This window comes from Peromyscus maniculatus, chromosome 22 (assembly GCF_049852395.1).
Source record: "Peromyscus maniculatus bairdii isolate BWxNUB_F1_BW_parent chromosome 22, HU_Pman_BW_mat_3.1, whole genome shotgun sequence".
NCBI classification, from domain to species: Eukaryota; Metazoa; Chordata; class Mammalia; order Rodentia; family Cricetidae; genus Peromyscus; species Peromyscus maniculatus.
Window position 1 is genome coordinate 17,583,520 of NC_134873.1, and position 22,412 is coordinate 17,605,931.

Sequence of the window (22,412 nt, forward strand, 5' to 3'; positions counted from 1 at the left end):
CTAAAGGTAGAATTAAAATACTGGACCACTAAAGAAAAAGGGAGGTAATCAGAGTCAAAGACTTTCAAGGTCCTTATATTATTTGTTGGGGAGAGAAGGTTACATGCTGGCTAACTTGAGCCTTCAAGTGCCTGTTAAGGGTTCCAGGATATCTCAAACAGATTTTGGATGGTGTGTGTGTGTGTGTGTGTGTGTGTGTGTGTGTGTGTGTGTGTGTGAAAGGAGAGATTCTGAATGGCCTATAGCAGCGAGCCAGCACAAGGACGATGGCATGGAACCATCCCTCCCACTGGGGTCTCTCTTCTAGACTAGGAAGAACTCCCTTTGGAGACTCCACACAGTCCCAGGGCCACAGGAACCCAGGTGGGCTCATCTCCAGGAATGTAATACAAGGTCAGGAAACCCAGGCAAGGACAATCTGGAGCCAGTATGGGGAGCGATTGAAAGCTCTGCTTGCCGGTTTCATCAGGGAGATTATGGGGGGTGGGTGGAGAAAATCAAGCAGCCTTCATAGACTTCTCCTCGGGGCTCTAACTAACTAGATGAACACGTCTGGGGTCTGCTGGTGTCAACATACCCTGATGGAGGACATGGTGACTCTCTCAGGTGCCTCAATGTTGTACCATACGCACAAGCTGTTGCGGTTCTGAGCTACCAGCACATCACTCCCGGGAACCCACTGCACGTAGGAGCAGAAGTTGAGGATCATTGTCTTAGAGCAGCTTTCAATATCATATAGATGCAGCTGGAGGAGGGAGACAGCACAGTTAGGAGGCCGTGTGGTGATGTCATCCGATTCTGCCCATTTCCCCGTGGTACACGACCACCAGTCAGTGATGTACTGAGTTGCCAGCCCCTGGAGTTGATGCTAAGTTGGTATCTCCTGACTCTGGTCAAGTATGAGATGACCAAACAAGCTAACACCTACATTCAAGGTGTGATTAGGTGAAGGTCGGACTTTGGTTCTTAGAGTAACCCTGGGCCAGATTAACAGGCAAGGCTCCCAAATAAAACTAAATGAGCCGACGGTCTGCAGTGTGGCTCTCACCGAAACGACCAATCACACGAGAGGCTGAACTCTGGTGAGGCCATATTGAGAAGAGAATACGGAGGTACAAGGAGGGACTTCTCAAGCCAGCCTCCACACCTTCAGCTAAGTGTGGCTGAGGCGCACTGGTGGAGTGGGACTGGGCAGAGGCCAGCCAGACCTGAGGAGGGGGCAGCAGCTTCACCAGGACAGACTGGTGCACAGTCAGAGGAACCACCCCTGGAAAGCCCTTCCTGACTCTGTCCCCATCAGAAGACAATCTCCTTCAGGGTACCTAGGACAGGCTGTGACAGGGTACAGACGATTCTCTGTCCCTTCTGCTATGCTGATGGCACATGGGACTTATGCCCCGCATGGCCCCCACAGTCCCTGGCAACAGTTTCTTTCATGCCCTTTGTGGACCAGCCCAGGCCTAAGGAAACCCCTCTCACACGAAGTTTGCGGTCCCTGAAGAGAAGCTTGTGTCCAGTCTCGTTAAGTTCCAGCCAATCCACACGGCTCTCGTGATTGATCGTACCAATGTTGTAGCCGCCAATCAGATCCACTGCACAGGAGACAGGAGGATTAGGGGGACCCCAGCCATGTCCAGGGCTGCAGCTGTCTGGAGAATGCTGGCCTTACAATCACGTTGGGCTTTAAGAACATTTTATCAGTCCAGGGGTACCAGTGGGGACTGCAAATGATAAATACTGCACAATATTTCTAGGATGCTTAAAAAACTGGGTTTCGCCAAGCATGGTGGTGCACGCCTTTAATCCCAGCACTCAGAAGGCAGAGGCAGGTGGATCTCTGTGAGTTCGAGGCCAGCCTGGTCTATAGAGAGAGTTCCAGGACAGCCAAGAACAGCTAAGGCTACACAGAGAAACCCTGTCAAGGAACTAGACATTGTCTAGAATTATAGACGGTTTACCTTGACTTTGTAGGCAACTAAAAGTTCTCATGGAGACATGGTGGTACATTGCAATAACCCCAGCCCTCAGAAATCAGAGGCCGAAAGAGGGAGCTGGCGGCCAGGCCCCTCTATGTCGGCCAGCTCCTGCTACCTAGTTTGACCCTGTCTTGAAAAAAACAAGTGAGAAAGGGTGAGTGTGTCACTGGGTACCAGAGAAAGCTGATAAATGAAGTGACCTTGGTGATGTCATACTGGCTCCAAGGGGTCCCCTGAGCAATGGAGGGCACAAGCCGAGACGGCACCAGCGGGTTCAGAGTGAACAGCAGAAGGGAGCCTCGAGGAAAGCCAGGCTCAGTGCAGCCGAGTGGCTCACGCCCAGAGTTCGAGCACAGTTCGGAAAGGCTGGGTCAGGAAGATGGCCCACCGGAGACCAGCCGGTACACAGGCTGGTAACTTGGAGACATGTTAATCATGATAGCAGGCATGGTGACGCCTATCTATAACCCCAGTACTCAAGGGTAAAGCCAATCTGGGCAACTTGGGACCCTGCTTCCAAACACCTAAAAAGAAAACAGGAACCAAAACCAATCCAGAGCAAGCCATGTTTGAGCTACAAGGATTCCTGGGAACACTGAAATGTATGCAAAATTTGATGTACATGCATTTTTTTTTCTGGAAAATGTCTATACTTTTCATTACAGTAAAAAGGACTGGTGACTCAGAAAATTGAAGAACTATGTCATTTTACATATACTGAAAATGACCCCTGAGGAGGGAATGGACTTGTCGGAAGTCTCACAGTTTATTTACCATGGCCACCGGAAGCTTAGGCCTCTTGGCCTACATATCATTCCCACTGCAGATACCTGCATTTCTGAGCTCAGCGTGAAATGTAATATTCATGAAACATGAAACTATCTTAAGAAGAGGCCCATATGTGTAGGAGAGCTTGGTTTATGACAGGATGGCCTAACAAATTAGTGGGCTTTCAGTGAACGGCTAAACAGATGGAGAAAACAAAGTTAAAAACCCTACCCACACCACACACAAAAATAAATTCCAGGTGGAAAGCAAAATTTAAGAATGTTAAAATACAGGAGGGAGGAAGGGAAAAAGTTGTTAGATGAGACCTCAAAAATCAGCAATTATTCTTACTATTATTTTGGTAGATCTGGTGATTGAACGCAGGCCTGCCATACAGTCTACCACCAAGCTCTACCCTAATTTTTTTTTTTTTTTGGTTTTTCGAGACAGGGTTTCTCTGTGTAGCTTTGCGCCTTTCCTGGAACTCACTTGGTAGCCCAGGCTGGCCTCGAACTCACAGAGATCCGCCTGGCTCTGCATCCCGAGTGCTGGGATTAAAGGCGTGCACCACCAATGCCCAGCTACCCTAATTTTTTTTAAACTAAAAATCTATTAGTTGCATTTTTATTTATTTGTTTTTATTTTGCAAGGAGCACATGTGGACGTCAGAAGACAACTTACAGGAGTCAGTTCCCTATTGAAGGAACTGACGTCAAGTCATCAGGCTTGGTGGCAAGTACCTTTAGATGCTAAGTCATCTCATTAGCCCCTAAATTAATTTTTAAAGCGCTTGCTGCAGGGCCTGAGTTTGATCCCTCAGAGCCACATGGTGGAAGGGAAGGACCCATTGCACCTCAGGTTGTCTTTTGACTCCCACTTGAGTACCATGGCATGCATGTCCCCAAACCAGTTCCATGACATAAATAAGTATAGTCCATTCTTTAAATGTCTCAATACTAAAGACACCTAAGAGAGAGAAAAGTCAAGCCACACAGACTGAGGGAAAAAAAATCTACAATGTAAGTACCCATCAGAGGCTACATACATACGTAAAAATTTTCCATCTTCAACAAAACACTTGGCTTTCACAATGCATATGGGATAAGAACAGGCAGGTCACAGAAGGAGAAATCCAAGTCATTAATAATAAATGCCATAGCATTTCACACACACCAGGCATTTCAGGTCCTGGAGAGGATGTGGAAGAAGAGGAATTCTAACTGGGAGAGGAACTGAGGTTGATGAACCTCTCTGGAGAGCCATGGGAAACACTTAGTGAGGTTGAGGACACAGCCCCTCTGTGATTCAGCAATTCTACCCTAAGCATAGACCTCAGCAAGCAGCATTGCTGTGATTAAAAAACAAAACAAACAACGAAAACCCCCAAACAACTAGGAGTTAGAGAGATGGCTCAGTGGTTAAAAGTACTGGCTGCTCTTCCAGAGGGCCCAGGTTCAATTCCCAGCACCCACATGGCAGCTCACACTCGTCTATAAGTCAAGGGATCCCAATGCCCTCTTTTAACCTCCAAAGGCATAAGGCATGTACATGGTGCACAGACATGCATGCAGGCAAAATATCCATACACATAAAATAGATAAACCTTAAAAAAAATTAACACTCAGCAGGGTGTGGTAGCACAAACCTTTTGTCCCAGCACTTGGGAAGCAGAGGGAAGTGGATCTCTGAGTTCAAAGGCAGCCTAGTCTACAGAGTGAGTTCCAGGACAGCCAGGGCTACATAGAGAAACCCTGTCTCGAAAAAATAAAACAAAACAACCAAAAAGAAAAAAAAAATTAACACTCTAAATGCCCATGAGTAAGAGATGAGGGAAAAGACTCAATGTAAATGCAACAATATGTTAGCATTCAACAGAACTAGGCATGGGTAATCACGGATTAACGATATGCCATGACGATCAGCAGCTCGTTTATTAAATGACTGTGTGGCAGGCAGGGGTCTAAGTGCTCCCCTCTGACGCAGGCGCTGTCTTCGCTCCCTCTCCGTGGGTGAAGAAACTAAGAAAGACTAACTTCGGTAAGCTCACACTGTAGCAAGTACAGCCTGGGTAGCTGGCGCCAGAGTCCCATTCACACAGCTATTCACACACCTGTGCACGCTCGTCTCTACACTTTCTGGAGGAAAGTATATGTATATGCACGCTCGTCTCTACACTTTCTGGAGGATGCTATGCTGTTCTCCATCCTTTCTTCCATGCTTGTAACATTTGGTGATACAAATTACAAAGTTAATATTTATAAATGAAACACTTATGAAGTGCAAATTAAGTTTCTATTGTGACTAGTTACTAATAATAAAGGACATAAACATAAAAAAAAAATAGAGCCCTCCCAGTTCTAAAGAGTCTATGATTTGATGGCATCTAAACAGGAAATTTCCTAAATTTGCTGTTAATTCTTCTCTACTGTTCACAACTTGCTGACCCTAAGATATATTACTAGAGAAGATGGAAATTAAATATACAGGCCTATCTGATAGGCCTGTGCATTTATATATCCATAGCTAGATACTTACACAACGGCATACCCACAGGGAATCAAATATTTCCTATAACGGCTGTAAAAATGAGGTTATGTGTTCACCTGGTACCTTTCAGACTCCTGGACTTGTCAGTGACTGTGATCCCATGATACCGAAGTGCAATACAGGTATCTGTTTCCATAGTAAAGTGATAAGAGCATCTTACCTATAGCAATAGTCTTAATATCAACAAGATAAGCCAATTTCTTATTATCTTCCATTCCTCGCTGGCACCTCTCGTTGATACGGACGCTGCGACAAGAACAAGGTGAGGTAAAATTGGCTCAGCCTGGGGTCTTCTTGATGGTTCTGAAGTACCACGTGGGATGACATTTTTAGACTGATCTGGGGGCACACAGTTCAGAAGCTCAAAAGGAATCCTTCTGGATTTCAAGGGTTCAGAGACCCCTGTGAGGTTACCTGATGAGGTGAGGGTTCATGAATTCAGTGCGTACAGAACCCAAGGAGTCATTACTCCCGTATTCTACCAGGGTCAGCTCGCCAGCATTGAAGATCATGCACACCTGGGGAGGAAGAGAAAGGAGGCGTGGAGAAAAATGGTGGAAGGGATGCTGTGGGTCAGGGCGGCTTCTCTCACCTCCGCCTGCTTGGTCCCCGCCCTTTGCCTGCAGCCTCCCCATCCCCTGCCGCTCACCCCTCTGACTAGGAGCTGGAATGGGCTCATGAAATGGTGCCGGGGAATCGAGCTCTACTCACATTCTCATTTTCAAAGAAGTATTTCTCATTGCCACCAGACCCCTGCCAGGCTATCTGCAGAGAGGAGAAAACGTCAGAGACAGTGTGGACAACGACCCAGGACAAGGCTGGAAGGATGTCAGTGGGGAGGAAGGGACGGCGTGCCCGGAGGCTTTGACATTACACAAAAGATGTGCTCATCAGATTCTTGCCCTGGTCCCCACAATTCTGAGAGATGGCGGCAAAACACAGTCTAACTACGGAAACTTATACGCCAGGATTCCACACCTCTCACTATTGAAACGAGGTCACCAGCATCAGAATGGTCTCCTTTGGGGATCCTACTTCTTGGGGCCCTGTGTCTCTAGAATTAGCAAGCCAAGGCATCCCATTACCCACCTCGCCATTCTCGGTTCCTACCTCGCTGAGGCGGTTAGTGTTCAAGTCTCCGAGCAGCAGCGTGTCTGACGTGTGAGCTACCAAGTACCGCTCCTTTCCCAGGATCTTCACCTCCTCCACCTCATAGCCGTAGTGGGACTTGAGCACCACCCTGGTCCCTGAAGATAGGTTCTTCACTATCACCTGGGAAGGGACAAGGCCGAGATTAGATTTTTCTTTCTTCTTCTTCCTCTTCTACTTCTGAATTTATTATTTATTTATTTATTAATTATTTACTTACTTACTTACTTACTTATTTATTTATTTATTTATTTATTTATTGAGACATGTAGCCCTGGTTGGCCTGGAACTTGCTATGTAGTCCAGGCTGGCCTCAAACCCACTGGCCACATGCCAGGCCACAATATCTTTTTTTCTTTCTTTCTTTCTTTCTTTCTTTCTTTCTTTCTTTCTTTCTTTCTTTCTTTCTTTCTTTCTTTCTTTCTAAGATTTTTAATTATGTGTGTACAAAGGTGAGTGCAGAGAGGGTGTTGGATCCCCTAGGGCTGAAGTTACAAGTGATTGTTGTGAACCACTTAACATGGGTGCTGGGGACTGAACTCACGTCCTCTGCAAGAACAGTAAGAGCCACATCTCTGGCCCTGGTACAGTGTCTTCCAGATAAATCACCTTTGCATTCTCAGTCCTTAGCAGCACTAACAACAGCAGGGAAAGGATAAATGTTTCTGGAGAGAATGGAAAAGTAAAGGAACAAACCAATAATAAATGCAGGGAAGGACACAGGGAGAGTGAAAGTGTGTCTCTAAGACGAGAGTCCTGAGCTTTATGGCAGCTCGTGATCCTGTTCATCGACTCCTCTAGTGGGCAGCGCTGGGGAGACTGCTTTACACCAGGAAGATAAAGGTGCCAGTCCCTGCACTCTTGAGCCTGGTGCTTAAGCCTTTCCTTACAACAGGCCAGAACAGCTCTACAGCAGGGGAGTTGCCAGGAAGTCGCCCTGACACATTCTGTCCCCATGCCATCTCTGCCAGAACGATGAAGGTTAAATGTGACTGTGGCTGTGGCCAGCAGGTGGGGAAATGTCGCGAGGACAGATGAGCCATGGGCGATCTCAGCCCTGGGCGATCTCAGCATGATGGGCCATCGGCTGCTCACCTGGCTGGGTCCCACATACGTCAGCTCGAACTTGTTCTTGTAAATGCTCCTTCGCAGGCAACAGTCAAACTGCTCCACCCCGCCACAGAGTGTGCCCTGAGAGAGGAAGGGACAGCGTGGAAGGCTACGCATGGGTGTGCTGGCACGGGACAGTGTCTAGATACACCCTCAGGACCTCAGTCCTCAGGGACGGTGTCTAGATACACCCACAGGACCTCAGTCCTCGGGGACGGTGTCTAGATACACCCACAGGACCTCAGTCCTCGGGGACGGTGTCTAGATACACCCTCAGGACCTCAGTCCTCGGGGTCACTGTCTAGAGACGAGCGGCCAGCACCAGAGTGGCCAGGCTGTGGACCTATCCGAAGAGGACTTACAGGCATCGCATGTGGATTGGATAATGAGGGAGAAATCAGGGTCCCCTGGACAAGTGTGCCCCTTGGGGTCTCCAGGAAAGTGTAAGTTTCCCTTTCCTGCCTTTAACAGCAGATTTTTGGGCTGAAGTCACAAGGCAGCTGGAGCATCTCTGGTGTCACAGTGGTGCTTTGGCACAGGGAGCATTTTTGTCTAGTGTGGAGACAATCACCAATACAGAAAGGAGCAAGAATAACTCACCGCACAGAGTCGTGAGCCGTCCCGTTTCCAGGCCAAGGCAGTGACGGTGTATAAGTTGGCAATCTCCTTGGGCTTGGCCTCTTCCCAGATGCTTCTTCGAGGACTCCAGTTGAACACCCGGAGTCTGGAAAGGTAAAGAGTGAAAATGAGCTAGTAATGAAAGGGAACCATCTCACTCCGTAAGAAAGGAAAACAGACGCAAAAGAAGGGGTCGGCAAGGCAGCCCAGCAGGGAGGGTAAAAAACGGTGCAGAGGGAGCTGAGGAAGTCAGGGCAAAGGGAGACAGGGCATGAAGATGGGGGCAGGGCTGGAGAGCTGGCTCAGAGCTTAAGAGCACTGGCTGTTCTTGCAGAGGTCCTGAGTTCAATTCCCAGCAACCACCTAATGGTTTACAACCATCTGTAATGAAATCTGGTGCCCTCTTCTGGCCTGTAGGCATACATGCAGGCAAGAACACTGTATGCATAATAAATAAATTAATTAATTAAAAAAAAAAAAAAGATGGGTGCCAGGTGTGGTGGGGCACACCTGTAAACTTGGGAGGCAGAGGCAGGAGCATCACTGCAAATTTGAGGCCAGCCTGGTCTACCGAGTGAGTTCCAGGCTAGACGGGCCACAGAATGAGACCCCGTCTCAAAAATCAAAGACAACACCAAAGGCCGGAAGAAGAGAAGGCAGGACAGCAGGACAGGGGAGACAAACAGACTGCCAGGAAAGGGAAGAGGGAAAAACGAAGGGTAGCAGCTGAAGGAGAGAGGCACGTAAGGAGACACACGGGACTGAAAGGCCATAAAGACAGACAGACAGACAGAGAAGAGGGGACCTGACCCCAGCTGCTTAGCTGGTGTTTCGTTCTTTATTCATTCACCAAACAGTGGCTAACACGTCACATGCCAGAGGCCAACACAGGCACCCGAGAGAAAAAGATGGCTACGCAGAGTTCTTCCCAAGAACCCCTCAAAACAGAAGCAACACCTATGACACAGCGGGGTGAACTCCAGTCTGAAGTGGGGACGCGGGGGACGTGATGGATTCTGCTGTGGAGTCCCAGGCTGCAGCAGCACAGTGCATTCTGAAGCCGCCAGCATGCCAGCGGACGACAAGCTGAGAGTCCCTTTCAACAGACGTGGCTCCTGTCCACGCTCCTGCTGTAGTTCAGGACAACTCGGCCAGCACTGAGAGTCCGCAGAGAAAGACGGCACAGCTGGCCGGGGGACCTACCTGTCATAACTGCCCAGCACGACAGACTGGCCTCCAGGACTTGCTGCGGCTGTGGTGAATTCCCGCTCCTGAGGGTCACGGCTGTAGTCGAAAGTCTGCAGCACGTGGCCTTCCTTCCCGTAGGCCACGATCCTCCGATCACAGCCCGCAGCCACGATGCTGTTGGTTGCCCAGGCCAAGGCATAGGGTGGGCATGGATGGCTAACCAGCTTCCCCTGAGACAGAACGTTTCAATTGTACTTGGTGGATGCCACCCTAGAAATGCCTCAGCTTGGCAGCTGATCCACACACTCTTGACCATCCCACCCTGCAGAGAAAAAAAAAAATCTTCCTGCCAACATTTCCCCACACCGACCAACACACGCTAATTCTGAAGACTTCACAAATTATCCTTCAGGTCATGAGCACACAAGTGCCATATGTATATACTTGTTGGCCTTGTACTCACAGTGGTGTGAGTGTTGGAGATCTCTGGTATGTACTGGTAAAGCCACCCAAAGGGAGACCACACACAGTAGCCTACACTGTCTAGGCCCAAGAGAGCACATGGCTTCAAGGAGGGCTAAATGTAATTAGCTACACAGTTAACTCACAATGTAAACGATTCAATAGTACTGAGTTATACAGAGCAAAACATCCACACTTCTCTTTATGTCTATCTTTTCTTTTCCCAAGAAAATAGTTACCTCCTTCATATTTTATTGATTTGTATGTGTTTGTGTGTGTGCATCTGCATGTGTGTGCACATCTGTGCTTGTGTGCACGGGGTTGGAGGGCACAGGATAACTTGCAGAAGTCACATCTGTCCTTGCACTGCGTGGGTCCTGACAGGTTTGGCATGGGGCACCTTTACCTGCTGAGCTAGCTCGCTGGCCTGTTAACTTCTTTCCTCCATGCACTCGGATGTATGTGTGTTACGTAAACACACATATATATATATATATATACACACACACATTTGTGTATATGTATCTATTTACATGAGTGGAAATCATTTTCACTTTTTGTCCCCCTCAGTCTTTCTCCCCCCTCTCTCAAGGTCCCTTCCACCTACTCCTCCCTATAAATAGTGAGCTCTAGCCTCCTGAACGCAGATCTCTGTGGCGGCACCCAAATGCTTCTCCCCAAGATCGCACTCTCCCAGCCTCCTCCCCCAATACCTCAGCCTCCCCCCGACCCCGGTGTGTGTGGGGGTACGGGACCCTGGAATGTCCACCCCACCCCAGAGTATGCGTGGTGCATACCTGTGACTCTCCAGAGCCTTCATCATCGAAGAAATACCTGACGATGGTGCCGTCTGCGTGGCCCGAGAGGATCCCTTTCCCAGAGCAACTGAAGGGCAAAGGCGGAGAGGTGGACACAGAGGGAGAGACACACACACACACACACACACACACACACACACACACACACACACACCGTGAAAGTCCCCTTTCTGTCAAATGCAGCTTTTCCCCGACATTTCCCAGTCTTATTTTTTTCCACTCACTTGGTTGTCAATGCCACCACGTAAGAGTCTGTCCCGTAGATGGTAGAAGACTTGTTAGTTTTAGTGTTTGCTAAGCGAACCTGAAACATCAAGAATATGCAGAAGTCTGGCTAGGCTACTTTCAGTTTCGCCCGGGCACTGAGATGAAGGCCACACTTGAGCTCCAGGGGAAAAGAGGAGCCATATTCTCCCCCACCTCCCCAGGACCATTGTCCCCACCTCACACCTACTCTGGGGTTCCTTCCCCTCCTTTACCTTGCCTTCGGCCAGTCCAAAGACAATAATGTACTCCGCAGGCCACTGCAGACAAGTGACGGCGCTCTATAGGAGAAAGGACGAAAGGTAACCCCGCCTATGTGGATTCGCACACGCACAACAACCCGACACCCACCACACACCGCCACCCCAGTCTTCTCCAGGGGGCGCAGGCCAGGAGGGGACACGACAAGGCTCCTCCGTAGGTGACAATGAGCAGCCAGTCCACACCAGCCTTCGGCAGGTCAAATCAGGGCTGGACACTGGCAGACGCAAGCCCGGTGACATTTGCAAGCAGATAAGCAGGTGTTTGCGCATCGGCGAACTTTACCGTCTGGATGAACTTGTTGCAGATCACCTTCTTGTCACCCCTGTAAACAAAGACGAGGACGCATACTTGAAAACCACGTCCGCAGATAAACTGCCCGACGTGATGGGGATGAAAGGCGGCAAGACCGGAAACCCTTCCTGGCCGACTAGCGCTTCCTGTCCCTCTGTGGGAGGTCTGATGGAGATGTGAGTGGGTGCCCAAGAAGCCCTGGGGCTACATCAAAGACACAGCGTTGCACTGGCTCTGGGGACCTTCCGCTGGCCTTACACTCGTCCCTCCCGAGGCGGGAATGCAGGACACACGGGCAGGCACAGGATGGCCACCACAGCATCAGGCTCCAGGGCGTTCCTGCTTTTCACGCCTGGCCCCATCCCTGTCCCAGCACAGCATTTCTCATGCCCACCTCTTCTTCTGGGGGCCACACGCCACCTCCCACCCATCCTCACCAATCTTCTCCAATCTTGTAGACGTAGATGATGTTGTCAGTCTGTCCTATGGCAATTTTAGTGGAATCCGGAGAGAAAGCCATGCCTTTTACCATGTAGCTCTTCCTGCCGTACTAGGGGTAAAAACAAAAATAATGAGTATAAATGAAAGACAAACAAACAAACAAACAAACACATGCCTGTGCCAAAAGACCAGGAGGCTTATACTGAGGAAAAGCGTAGACCATTTCCCATGTCTACGGCTAGAAGGCAGATTACCAAGTTTCCTAGGATAACATGTTAGAGCACACATGAGTTCACTCTACCTTCATGTCGGCTGGCTTCGTGGAGAACTTGTCTCTCCGCTCCCCATGTTCATCATACAGCAGTACCACGCGGTCCACCGTGCAGACAGCAAATTTAGCATTGTTCTGGGACCAGGCCATACACGTCACCTTCGCAGCTCCATCCTGCAGAGGCAAAGGAGCAGGGTAGACAGTGCTGGTATCTCCAGGCTCTTCAGTCTTAGCGTGGCTTTGCTCTACATCTACCGTCACAGTGCTTCTCTCAAAACTAAACAAAATCCGACAAAGTGCTTGGACACTTGAACTGTAAGAACAGTAGTTTCCAGAGCCTCGTGTGGCCTGGACTGGCTTCAAATTCACTCTACGGCATGGATGACTTGAACTTCTGATTCTCCTGTCTCTACCTCCTGAGTGCTAGGATTCAACGCATGCACCATCACGTCTAGTTTATGCCATGCTGGGGGGACAGGACCCAGGGTTTCATTCAAGGCAAACAAACACAGTCCCTACCAAGGCCTCTCCTCAGCCCCTAATGTGCGTTGAGACTCATGGTATAAATAATGCATCAACTGTTCCAAAAGCAATGGCCTGCTTGTTCCCTCATCCTTCAGGGCTGCTACTGGAAAAAAAAATCAATTATTCTGATAAAGCTTAGTCTTTATAGCTACTCATTCAATTAACGTTTTCAAGCACTTTACTCAGAAAGGCACTTGGCCAGGAGCTGACAGAGAGACAAAGACGAAGCACAGATCCAGCCCCAGGACCTAATTGGATGCTACAAAATTGGAAATGCCCCATAAGAATAATATGTCCTGAGTGCAGGAATAATTTAGAGAAGCTCGGGACAATTTTATGCTTAAATGGTCAAAATTAAACTTTGAAGAATGGATGCCAGTGAATGGTAAATTACTTCAGATATAATGAGTAGCATGAACGGAGTCAAGCTCTGGCCGAGGACCAGCAATTTAAGGAAGCTGAGGCTTTGCAGACGAGAGAGGAGGTAGGGCAGGAAGCAGAGACTGGGCTAGCTCAGGAAGGGTCTTTGGAGGCGAGCTAATGATCTGGATTTACTGGGCAGGAGTAGGAGAGACAGCGGACGTGTGGAAACAAGGAGTAACGTAATTAGAAGACTCGGGATAGACAATGTCACTGCCCCCTGCTAACTGCCCGCTCTATCAAAGTCTCGAGTTAAAAGTGACCACTGTACAAGCTGAGATACGGCCCAGTCGATGGAGTGTTTGCCTTGCACTCAGAGTCCCCAAGTTTGATCCTTGGCACCTCAGAAGAGTAAGTTAAGAAATGAAAGGAAGCCGGGCGGTGGTGGCGCACGCCTTTAATCCCAGCACTCGGGAGGCAGAGCCAGGCGGATCTCTGTGAGTTCGAGGCCAGCCTGGGCTATCAAGTGAGTCCCAGGAAAGGCGCAAAGCTACACAGAGAAACCCTGTCTCGAAAAACCAAAAAAAAAAAAAAAAAAAAAAAAAAAAAAAAAAAAAAAAAAAAAAAAAGAAATGAAAGGAATGTGGGAATGACAGGTATGGCGGCCCAGGCCTGGGAGGTAGAGGCAGGAGGATCAGATGTTCAAAATCCTCCTCAGCTACACAGCAAGTTTGAAGCCAGCCGGGCTATATGAGATGTTGTCCTTAAAAACAAAGTAAAAACAAGAACCGGGCGGTGGTGGTGCACGCCTTTAATCCCAGCACTCGGGAGGCAGAGGCAGGCAGATCTTTGTGAGTTCGAGGCCAGCCTGGTTTACAAAGTGAGTTCCAGGAAAGGCACAAAACTACACTGAGAAACCCTGTCTCGAAAAACCAAATAAATAAATAAATAAATAAATAAATAAATAAATAAATAAATAAATAAAAATTAAATAAATAAAAAGAAAATAAGTGATCATCCACAGTGAATTATTCTTCCTGCTTGTCCCTCACGTACCAGCTGTGGTCCTCTAAGGCTCTACCACTAAAGGGTTTTGTTCCTGAGATAAAATTTAGCTCCTGCTCCAAATGTTCGATTAACCATTTGGGGCTACTGGAGGTCTGGCTTAAAACACTTCTACTTCCTACATCTAACCCAAAGGCTTCCAGAGCCAGAAGGGGAAGGGGTCACTGCACCAAAATCCTCAAACCACAGCCCGACAAACAGCCAGCCGCACCATCACCACGGTCATGATCCAACCGCTCACGACCGTAGGCTAGAAGGGGGTGCAGGCGCTTCACCAACTTTGGCCGATCACCCTCCTTCATGGCTGAGTCCATCCTGGGCATCTGGCCCAGCTGCACCATGACATCATCTTTTTTTAGGGACCAAGGGGTTCTAGTTCCAATTTTTCCATTAGGGTATTTTGAAATTACGGATGACAGCACCAGTTAACCGAGCAAGGAGTACAACTTTTTATTGTTCCACCCCGGAGCCAGGGCTCCATGCCCTACAACTCTCCTTCCTTCTAATTGACTTCTACTCTCCACACACCCTGCAAAGATCCCCGAGTCCCATAATCCATGGATTCTCCTTTCTCTGCAATGAGTGCCTGTCTGTCTTGACAGCTGAGTGGAACAGGAAGTGGGACAGACATTGCCATAAGTGCTTGTTACCCAGTAAGGACCTGACCTCATATCTCTGAGGTAGAAGCTATTATTATTCCCATTTTACATATGGGGAAACTGAGGCACTGAAAATTTAAAAAAGTAAATTACATATACAGTTTTTTGATGACAGATGGAATATGTGAATCCATGTATGCTTGATTCCAAAAGCTATAACTGTAATGTCTTTAATTATGCTGTTGTGGTATATGTATCAATAACTTAATTCTACCATATGCTTTTATTTATTGTTGTCATTATCATTATCATTATCATTATTATTATTATTATTATTATTATTATTATTATTATTTGAGACATGGGCTCTCTATGTACTCCTGGAACTCAATTTGTGAGACCACACTGGGATTGAACTCACAGAGATCTGCCTGCCTCAAGGCATGAGGCATCATGCCTGGCTATTCTTTTTTTTTTTTTTTTTTTTTTTTTTAACATTTTTATTAATTAAATTCATTTACTTTACATCCTGACTGCAGTTTCCCCACCCCCCCTTCTCCTATCCCCTCCTCCTACTTCCCTACCCCCACCCCCCATCCTCTGCTCCTGTTTCTGTTCAGAAAGGGGCAGGCCTCCCATGGGCGTCAACAAAGCGTGGACTACATCAAGTTGAGGCAGGACCACACCTGACTTCTCAAGGAGACTCTAAAAGCCTCACATTATTCTTAGTTTTTAAAAAGACGGTCTTGCTATGTAGTCAGGCTGGCTTTGAGTACACATCAAGCCTCCTTCTGGCCTCAGCCTCACAAATTCTGAGATTACAGGCAAAGGGCACCACCATCAGGTAAGGGATTTCCTTTCGTAGGGCTAGGGACGAATGCAGGGTCTCACACATGCCAAGCATATGGTCTACCACTACGCAACATCCTCTGCAAATAGCGTACCCTTTCCGTATGTAGGTGTGTGGATGTTGGGGGTTCTATGTGCCTGTCTGTGTGTGCACGTAGAGGCCAGAGGGCAGGATCAAGTGTCTTCCTTAACTGCACCCCACCTTATTTTTTGAGACAGGGTCTCTCACGGAACCTGGAGCTCATAAATCTGGCTAGGCTGGCTGGTCAATGAGCTCTCGGGACCCACCTGACTCTGCCTCCCCGGAACTGAGATTACAGGTGTGCCTGGCCTTCAAGCGGATGCTGGAGATCTGAACTCAGTGTCTCCTGCTTATGAAGAGCTATCTCCCCCACAGCCAGCCTTATTTTGCAGCGTTAGCCTGTCTTTTCCGTTTTGACGCCTTTCCCTGTGGTCCATCAGTCTCCACACAGCTTTTCAGTTTACAATGCTCTCTAAAACTTTTTCCTTACATCTCTCCCCACAGGGCGGCAAGGGGATGCCCAGGAAGAGCCCCAGTGAGGACCTGGTGCCGACAGTGTAGCAGAGACCAGGGGCCTCGAACCAGACTAACGATTCTTTGCGATGAACGCCCGTACGACAAGATGTATGGACGAAGGGGTTTACTGCGTGACTCACTGTGTCACACTGCAGCTTCCATGACAAGATTTTCCCTTTCTTCCTTTTTCTTTTTCTCCTTTTTTACCTGACATTTTATCTTGTTTTATTTGGGCGGGGGGGTTAGGTTGCAGGGTAGAGGGCGGATGTGAGGGGACAGGAGATGGGTGTGATCGGGATCCATGATGTGAAAGACACAAAGAGTCAATAAAAAAAGAGAAAGTTAAAAACCTTTTTTTCCTTACATTTATTTGTTGTGGGTGGTGGTGGGGTGCGTGTGGTGGGGTGCATGTGTGGCTGTCAGTGGACGACTTGCATGAGTTGGTTCTTTCCACCGTGTGGGTCTCAGGGATCAAACTCAGGCAGTCAGGCTGAGTGGTAAGTGCCTTTATCCACTGAGCCATCTCACTGGCCCAATTATTGTTTTTTTCTTTTTTCAAGATAAAGAGTCTCACGCAGCCCAGGTTGGCCTTAAACTCTCTATGTTGCCCAGGATGACCTTGCACTCCTGATCCTCCTGCCTCCACTTCCCAGCTGCTGGGATTTCTGGCCTTCAGCGCCACCAAACCAGCTAATGGTGCGTGCGTGTGCGCGTGCGTGTGTGCATGTGTATGTGTGTGTGCATGTGCGTGCGTGTGCGTGTGTGCATGTGTGTGTGTGTGTGTGTGTGTGTGTGTGTAACGTCATTTAACTCTCTCCTAAGTCTCTTAGAGTTGCTCTCACGACGGCTTTTCTTTCCCAAACGAAGAAGCTAGTGATAGAAAGACCAGGTGAGATGAGGCTTAAAGCCAGAGGATACCATTTGGACAAACCAGCGCTAGACCTGAACTCGGTTCCCTTCACTGCCAAACCTGGACTTCCTTTATGTTCCTGGGCTCCTCCCCTAGTGCCCAGCCTCTCCTGAATCTGAGATACACTTTCACAATCCAAACGAAGGTTCAGCCTTGCGCTCACTTCATCCCGTGCAGACTTAGGATCGTTGCCTGTATGTGCGCCTCTCCCTCATTGCCTGTGACGCAACCCCATCCCTTAGAGCCTAAGCTTGGGGCCTGACACTCAATTCATGTACGTGATGCAGTGAAGGTCTTGAGCGATGCCCGTCGCCTACTGGAAGCGCTTTTGCAACCTCCTGCACACAGTAGGCACTCCGCATAAACTTCTGCTCCCCCACTTGTTTTTTTTTTTTGGAACGCCCGGCGGCCGGGGCGGGGGAGAAGCACGCGATTCCTCACCTGAGGGCTCAGCAGGGTCCTCAGGTGCTTCAACTGCATGACGCACACGGCTCTCGGAGCCTCGCTGACCGAGACAACTCCCGCGGTTACCCGGACAACCCGCCAAGCGGCGGCGGCGGCAGCGGCGGCGCGGGCCGCTGACGCACAGGCGACGTGGCGCGACGCACGTCCTGAGGTCACGTCGCGGTTTCGCGACGGCGCCGAGCGGGCACGTGCGCAAGCGCGGCGAGTCCTAGGGCGGGGCCACAGGAGGGGGTGGGGTGGTCGCGGCCTCTCCTCGACCAATCCCGTAACGGCATGCAAACCCCAGGCAAAGCCCCACCCACAAGTCTTCCTCTCCCCGCCCCCTGCTCCGGCATCGCTTTAACCCTGGTGTTTCTCACCGCTGCATCCAGCCAAGTGCGCTTCTAGCGGCTTGAACTCGGGAGCAGAGCAAAGCGGGTGCTGCGAGAGGCGAAAGCCAATTCGCGGAACTGCAACCTCCGCCCGCCCCCGCCAAAAGTTCTGTGACTTGCCCGGGGCCACACTCAGTGCCGATGGGTAACAGTGAATGCTAAAGGAGATACCTCTTTGAGGTGGGCAGAGGGACAGTCCCGTTTTACACAACAGGACCGGTCACGGGCCGAAGTTAAAACAGCTAGTAAACGGTGGAACCGGGATTCAACCCAGAGCCGATAACCTTCTCATTCCCGTAAGACGATTCAAGTCTTCTTAACCCATTGCCCTGTGTTCAGCTTCTCGACCCTGTAAGACAGTCTCCGGAAATGATCCGGGGTTTGAGGGCTGTGTTGGAAGCACTGGCTAGGGAGGAAAGGCAAGGCACCTTGTGTGGTCAATGGGTAAACGGTGAATTCACGGCTGCTTACTGAAATCCAGGTGTCTTTATGGGTCAGTGCAGGGGACAGACAGCTTGGCTGACCTCCTAGCTTAGAGCTAGGGGTTGAGGATTGGTTAAGAAAAGATACTATCCTCTTTATTTTGTTTGACTGGGATCCTTTCAAGAATTTTCCTTCTAATTTCTTGGGACGTATCAGAGAGAGCGAATGACATGCAGAAAAGGAACTACCCGTGGGCCTTCTCTAAACGGTCCCAGGTTGGCAAGACCTATATCCCCCTAAAAGCATAGCATGTGCTTTCCAGACAGAAAGCTGGGTCCCAAAGCCTTGCATGCACAGCGGTTGCCAACGGCAACGAATATTTCTCTCTCCATCACTACCTCCCGCTGGAAAAATTAAGAACTGGTAGAGGGCAGTTGCCAAAATTTTTCACAGGTAACACAAATAGGTCCCAGAACCCAGATTTTATTTTTTTTTCCATAGGGGCATCCAAACCCCTTTGTTTTTATTTCTAGAATCCTCTGGATATGTTACAGAGTATAAATATAAACTCCTTTATGGATTACAATTATTATTAAGTTTGAGTGAACAGAGACACAGATGAAAGAGAAAACAAAGAGGCACTGGTGTGCACAGGGTGAGAGTACATGGCACCAAAGGACAGTCCGTGGTAGCTGCTCTCGTTAGCCCCCCCAAGACACTGCTCCGTCCTTCTGACCATCTTCCCAGAGTGAACGGTGGGATATAAAGAATGGGGAGGGGGTTAGTTATATAACTCGGTGGTAGAGCATTTGCTTAGTACGCACAAGGTCCTGGACAAAGATTTAAAAAAAAATCTCTACTGGCCCTTTTATGTGACATGGCCTGGTTTCCACTGGTGCAAAAACGTCCGTGTCTTCTCATCGCCTTCCCCCGTTCGACAGAGCCAAAGGAAGGAGACTTCTAGCTTTCTGTCCCCTCTCCTCCTCGTCTTTTCTCTGCCCATCTTAGGCGGAAACACTGAGACAAACATCTTATGAGTCTGTTCCTTAAGTTGGTGGTGGCGTGAGGGGCCCTTGGAGAGCGGACAGGGTGTAGAGACGTCTTCAGCATACCATACAGTATACCCTACAGCCAGTTCCAGTTTGTCCAAGAACCTTTATTGGAAAAATGTCCCAGGGGTGAGATCACCCGCAGCTGGAGGGGCTGCCGGGTGAGGGGGAGCACCTGAGGCTCCGTGGAAGACATTGGAGTAGTACAGTGTGGACATCTGCCTCTAGGCCCAGATGGTTCCTCTTCCTCCCTGGAGGAGGGCAATACAGACAGAAACACCCCTCGCTCAGGCCCAGAGGCAGGCTGTAGGGGCAGCTAGTGGATGCCAAGAGTCCTGATGCACGTGAGATGGGCCCCTATTTGGGACCTAGTGGGATAGGGTTGAATAAATGACTCTCCTCCCCTGGACCTGGGGGATAGAAGATGTTTCATTGATATCCACTCCCAGGTCCAGGGGTACAGATTCTAACAGACCTACCTTCTGGCCCTGCTCACAGTAGAAAGAGGATGGGTACCAGCCAGGGATTCTGGGAGTGCTTTGCCTTGTGGGAGTCTCAAGCAGATCACCGTCTTAGGCTTTCCCTGACCCCCCCACCCCCACCCCCCACATTATTAGTGCATCTCTCTTCTGGTTCTGGTTCTTCGTTCACCCAGTTCACTCAAACGTCGATGGTGTTGATGGATGGAGACTTTTTCTGTGAAAGAAAATCACCCAAAATCTCGAATTCCAGAAAAGGAAAGGTGCCACACCTGCCTTCTGGACTCCTCCCTCCCAGACATTCCTTTCCCACCCCACCCCTCTCTTCTGCCTGTTCTGCCCTTCACTGAGTACTCCTTGGCCCCCAGATCACTCTTCTCACCCCCACTGGCTCCCCACATCACCTGTCTTGTTCCCACTGGCCTTCCCTGAGGACTCTGTTCGGGCCCCTTCCCCTTCTCCTTGGGGTTGTTGTTGGAGTCGTTGTCCTTGATGATGTCGTACTGACGGCAGAACAGCCCAATCACAGCTGAAACACAACAAGACCGTCTGAGCCGTTGCGGGGTCTTGACCTCTCCATTCACAGCCTGGAGGGGCCAGAGGTAGTCACACAACTCCTAGAAAATCCTTCAATCCCTGGTGCCTGTGCAACCCTGGCCTTGCGAACCTGTCCTGATTACCTCCCACCGCCGGCCCTCCCCCCACTCCCTTTCTCTCCCTTTTCTCCTGAAAGACAGACAACCTTCACCACTTCCCACCGTCACAGACCCAAGTCCCCGGTTCCCCATCCAGGACTCACCAGCCCACATGAGCAACACTACCACAATGATGACCACTTCCCCCGTCTGCAGTGGCCGCTCTCCATCCAGACCCTCCACCGTAATGTCACCTAAGAAGAGAGCCGTGCCCCGGGTTACAAAGGACCCCCTGGAGGGCCCTGTTACATACAGAAGGGAGACGTTGAGGGTTGGAGTCAGCGGGATCCATCTCACACTGAACCTGGAGTTGTGGGGTGGGCCCTCTCAGGAAGAAGCCCTTGGTGGGCAGTGTTTGGACATCAAAGGGTGATCACAGAACTTGCTCGGTGCAGGCTGTGGCGGATGCGATTTGAGTTTGGATGAAAGGAAGCTTTTTAAAAGCCCTTCCCCCCCCCCCCGCCCCCCGAAAGGATTCATTAGCAGCGTCTCTATAGCTGGTCCCCTGCCCACCTGTTTTTCTTCCCTTCCCTGGCAGTGGAAAGAATTAAATCATTCTAGGCATCTGAGCTAGACTGTGAGCAAGTAAACCAGAGGTTAAAAGCCAGGTAAAAAGCCGAATCTACTAACACAGGCTCTCACCTGGGCTGGAGCTGTTGGAGGGCAGCCTGTCAGAACCCTTGAGAGTCCGGAAGTGCACCCGGGGCCCAGGGGGACTCTCTCCCCGGAGGCCGATGCTCCTGACCTGCACCGTGTAGTCACTGTCTTCAGCCAGGCCCCACAGAGCGCAGGCCCTGGTGGTGGTGTTCACCTCCCTGATCACACGCTGCCCAGGGCCATTCTGCCGCTGCAAGGAGATGAAGGGAAAGGAGAGCAACCTAGCCCCAGTCCCTGACCATCAGGCTGAACTCGGGGACTTCGTAACATCCAAGCCCTCCCAAGGAGTAGTGTGGAGGTGACTGGAGGGATGTTCAGAGATCCAAGGGCACAGGTTGGGGGAACAGGGTGATTCATACTTGCTGGGAAATGGAGTAGCCAATGACGATGTTGCCTTCTGGGACGTCCCAGGACACAGTGGCCGAGTTGGCTCTGAGGTGAGTGACCGTCACATTCACAGGAGAGGGAGGTCGGTCTGGGGGGGGGGTGTCAGGGTGTTGACAGGTTAAGAGGTTTCACCTCCACACTAGCTCTGACGGACCCCCACTGCGGGCGTCCTCTTCACTCACCTGCTCGCACAAAGCCCAGGTCACAGCTGACCAGCAGGAGGACCGTGGGACTCAGATATGGGGAAAGGGGCATCAAAGAAGCCATGGTTTCCACCGAGTTCGCCGAGGGGCCCGGAGGCATCCGCTTGACATCCAGGCGGGGATCCTGGAGGAGGCACGAGTTGAGGGGGTCAGGAGCTGCCCAGAACGCAAAGCGGGAGGCAGCAGCTCTCCCAGGCTGCCCACAGCCCACAGCCCACTTGCCCCGCGGCTTTCCCGCCTCCGCATAACCCCGGTGCCCACCCCAGCCCCCACCCGCGCAGTCGGATCAGCCCACACCCACCTCCCGGCTCCTCGTGGTCCGTCAGGCCTCGGGGGGCTGTTCGGTGCCCAGGGGCCGGCCCATCGCCGAACTGGCGCTGGCCCTACCCCATCCCGACGCGGGCCCGCCGAGGCGGGCAGCGCCGGCCGAGCTGCGGGCAGAGAGGGCAGAGGCGGAGTGGCCGCGGGCCGCGGGTCTGCGGGGCCCCCAGCGTTCCCAAGGGCCGCGCGCGACGTCTGTCTCGGAGCAGGGGGCGTTGCCGGCGGCGAGGCCTGGCAGCTGGCCTGCGTCCCCGGTGCAGAGGACAGTGCGGCGGCCGAATCTGGCCCCCTGCAGCGGGATGTGATCGTCCGGGCCAGCCAGCCAGCCCAGCCAGCCGCCGCCTTCTGC

At 50.4% G+C, this 22,412-nt stretch overlaps 2 protein-coding genes across 3 annotated transcripts in view; both read right to left on the bottom strand.

Annotated features, from left to right (window-relative positions):
• Ift172 (intraflagellar transport 172) overlaps nucleotides 1-17,654 on the bottom strand; it is a 39,883-nt gene extending 22,229 nt beyond the window's left edge. The window contains exons 1-16 of one of the 2 annotated variants that reach the window (XR_006067076.2): nucleotides 17,455-17,614; nucleotides 12,198-12,341; nucleotides 11,893-12,005; nucleotides 11,447-11,486; nucleotides 11,116-11,181; nucleotides 10,861-10,940; nucleotides 10,616-10,703; nucleotides 9,372-9,586; nucleotides 8,151-8,274; nucleotides 7,536-7,631; nucleotides 6,402-6,563; nucleotides 6,003-6,056; nucleotides 5,706-5,809; nucleotides 5,452-5,537; nucleotides 1,480-1,592; nucleotides 578-745 (exon numbers count right to left, since the gene is read on the bottom strand). Coding sequence is in view for 1 of the 2 variants with exons in the window: in XM_006995513.4 (XP_006995575.1) it covers nucleotides 578-745; nucleotides 1,480-1,592; nucleotides 5,452-5,537; nucleotides 5,706-5,809; nucleotides 6,003-6,056; nucleotides 6,402-6,563; nucleotides 7,536-7,631; nucleotides 8,151-8,274; nucleotides 9,372-9,586; nucleotides 10,616-10,703; nucleotides 10,861-10,940; nucleotides 11,116-11,181; nucleotides 11,447-11,486; nucleotides 11,893-12,005; nucleotides 12,198-12,341; nucleotides 17,455-17,493 (1,692 nt within the window). In the remaining variant the exon portion in view is untranslated. Of the gene's footprint in view, nucleotides 1-577; nucleotides 746-1,479; nucleotides 1,593-5,451; nucleotides 5,538-5,705; nucleotides 5,810-6,002; nucleotides 6,057-6,401; nucleotides 6,564-7,535; nucleotides 7,632-8,150; nucleotides 8,275-9,371; nucleotides 9,587-10,615; nucleotides 10,704-10,860; nucleotides 10,941-11,115; nucleotides 11,182-11,446; nucleotides 11,487-11,892; nucleotides 12,006-12,197; nucleotides 12,342-17,454 lie in introns of both variants that reach the window. The other variant, XM_006995513.4, reaches the window with a different exon arrangement.
• Nucleotides 17,655-18,739: 1,085 nt separating this feature from the next.
• Fndc4 (fibronectin type III domain containing 4) lies at nucleotides 18,740-22,173 on the bottom strand. Its single transcript, XM_076559177.1, has 7 exons — nucleotides 22,044-22,173; nucleotides 21,722-21,866; nucleotides 21,512-21,627; nucleotides 21,138-21,342; nucleotides 20,600-20,689; nucleotides 20,205-20,329; nucleotides 18,740-20,017 (listed from the first exon to the last, which is right to left on the bottom strand). Exons 2-7 carry the CDS (start codon nucleotides 21,840-21,842, stop codon nucleotides 19,982-19,984), a joined length of 693 nt encoding a protein of 230 aa, XP_076415292.1. The 5' UTR covers nucleotides 21,843-21,866; nucleotides 22,044-22,173; the 3' UTR covers nucleotides 18,740-19,981.
• Nucleotides 22,174-22,412: the final 239 nt, after the last annotated feature.

Bases quoted from the DNA above. Each gene is read 5' to 3' on its own strand.
- Fndc4 (XM_076559177.1), bottom strand. From the start codon at position 21,842: ATGCCTCCGGGCCCCTCGGCGAACTCGGTGGAAACCATGGCTTCTTTG. The intron at 21,628-21,721 runs GTGAGTGAAGAG...CCCCCCCCCCAG, and splicing joins CCTGGGCTTTGTGCGAGCAG to ACCGACCTCCCTCTCCTGTG. The intron at 20,018-20,204 runs GTGATGTGGGGA...TTTCTTTCACAG, and splicing joins GGCCAGTGGGAACAAGACAG to AAAAAGTCTCCATCCATCAA.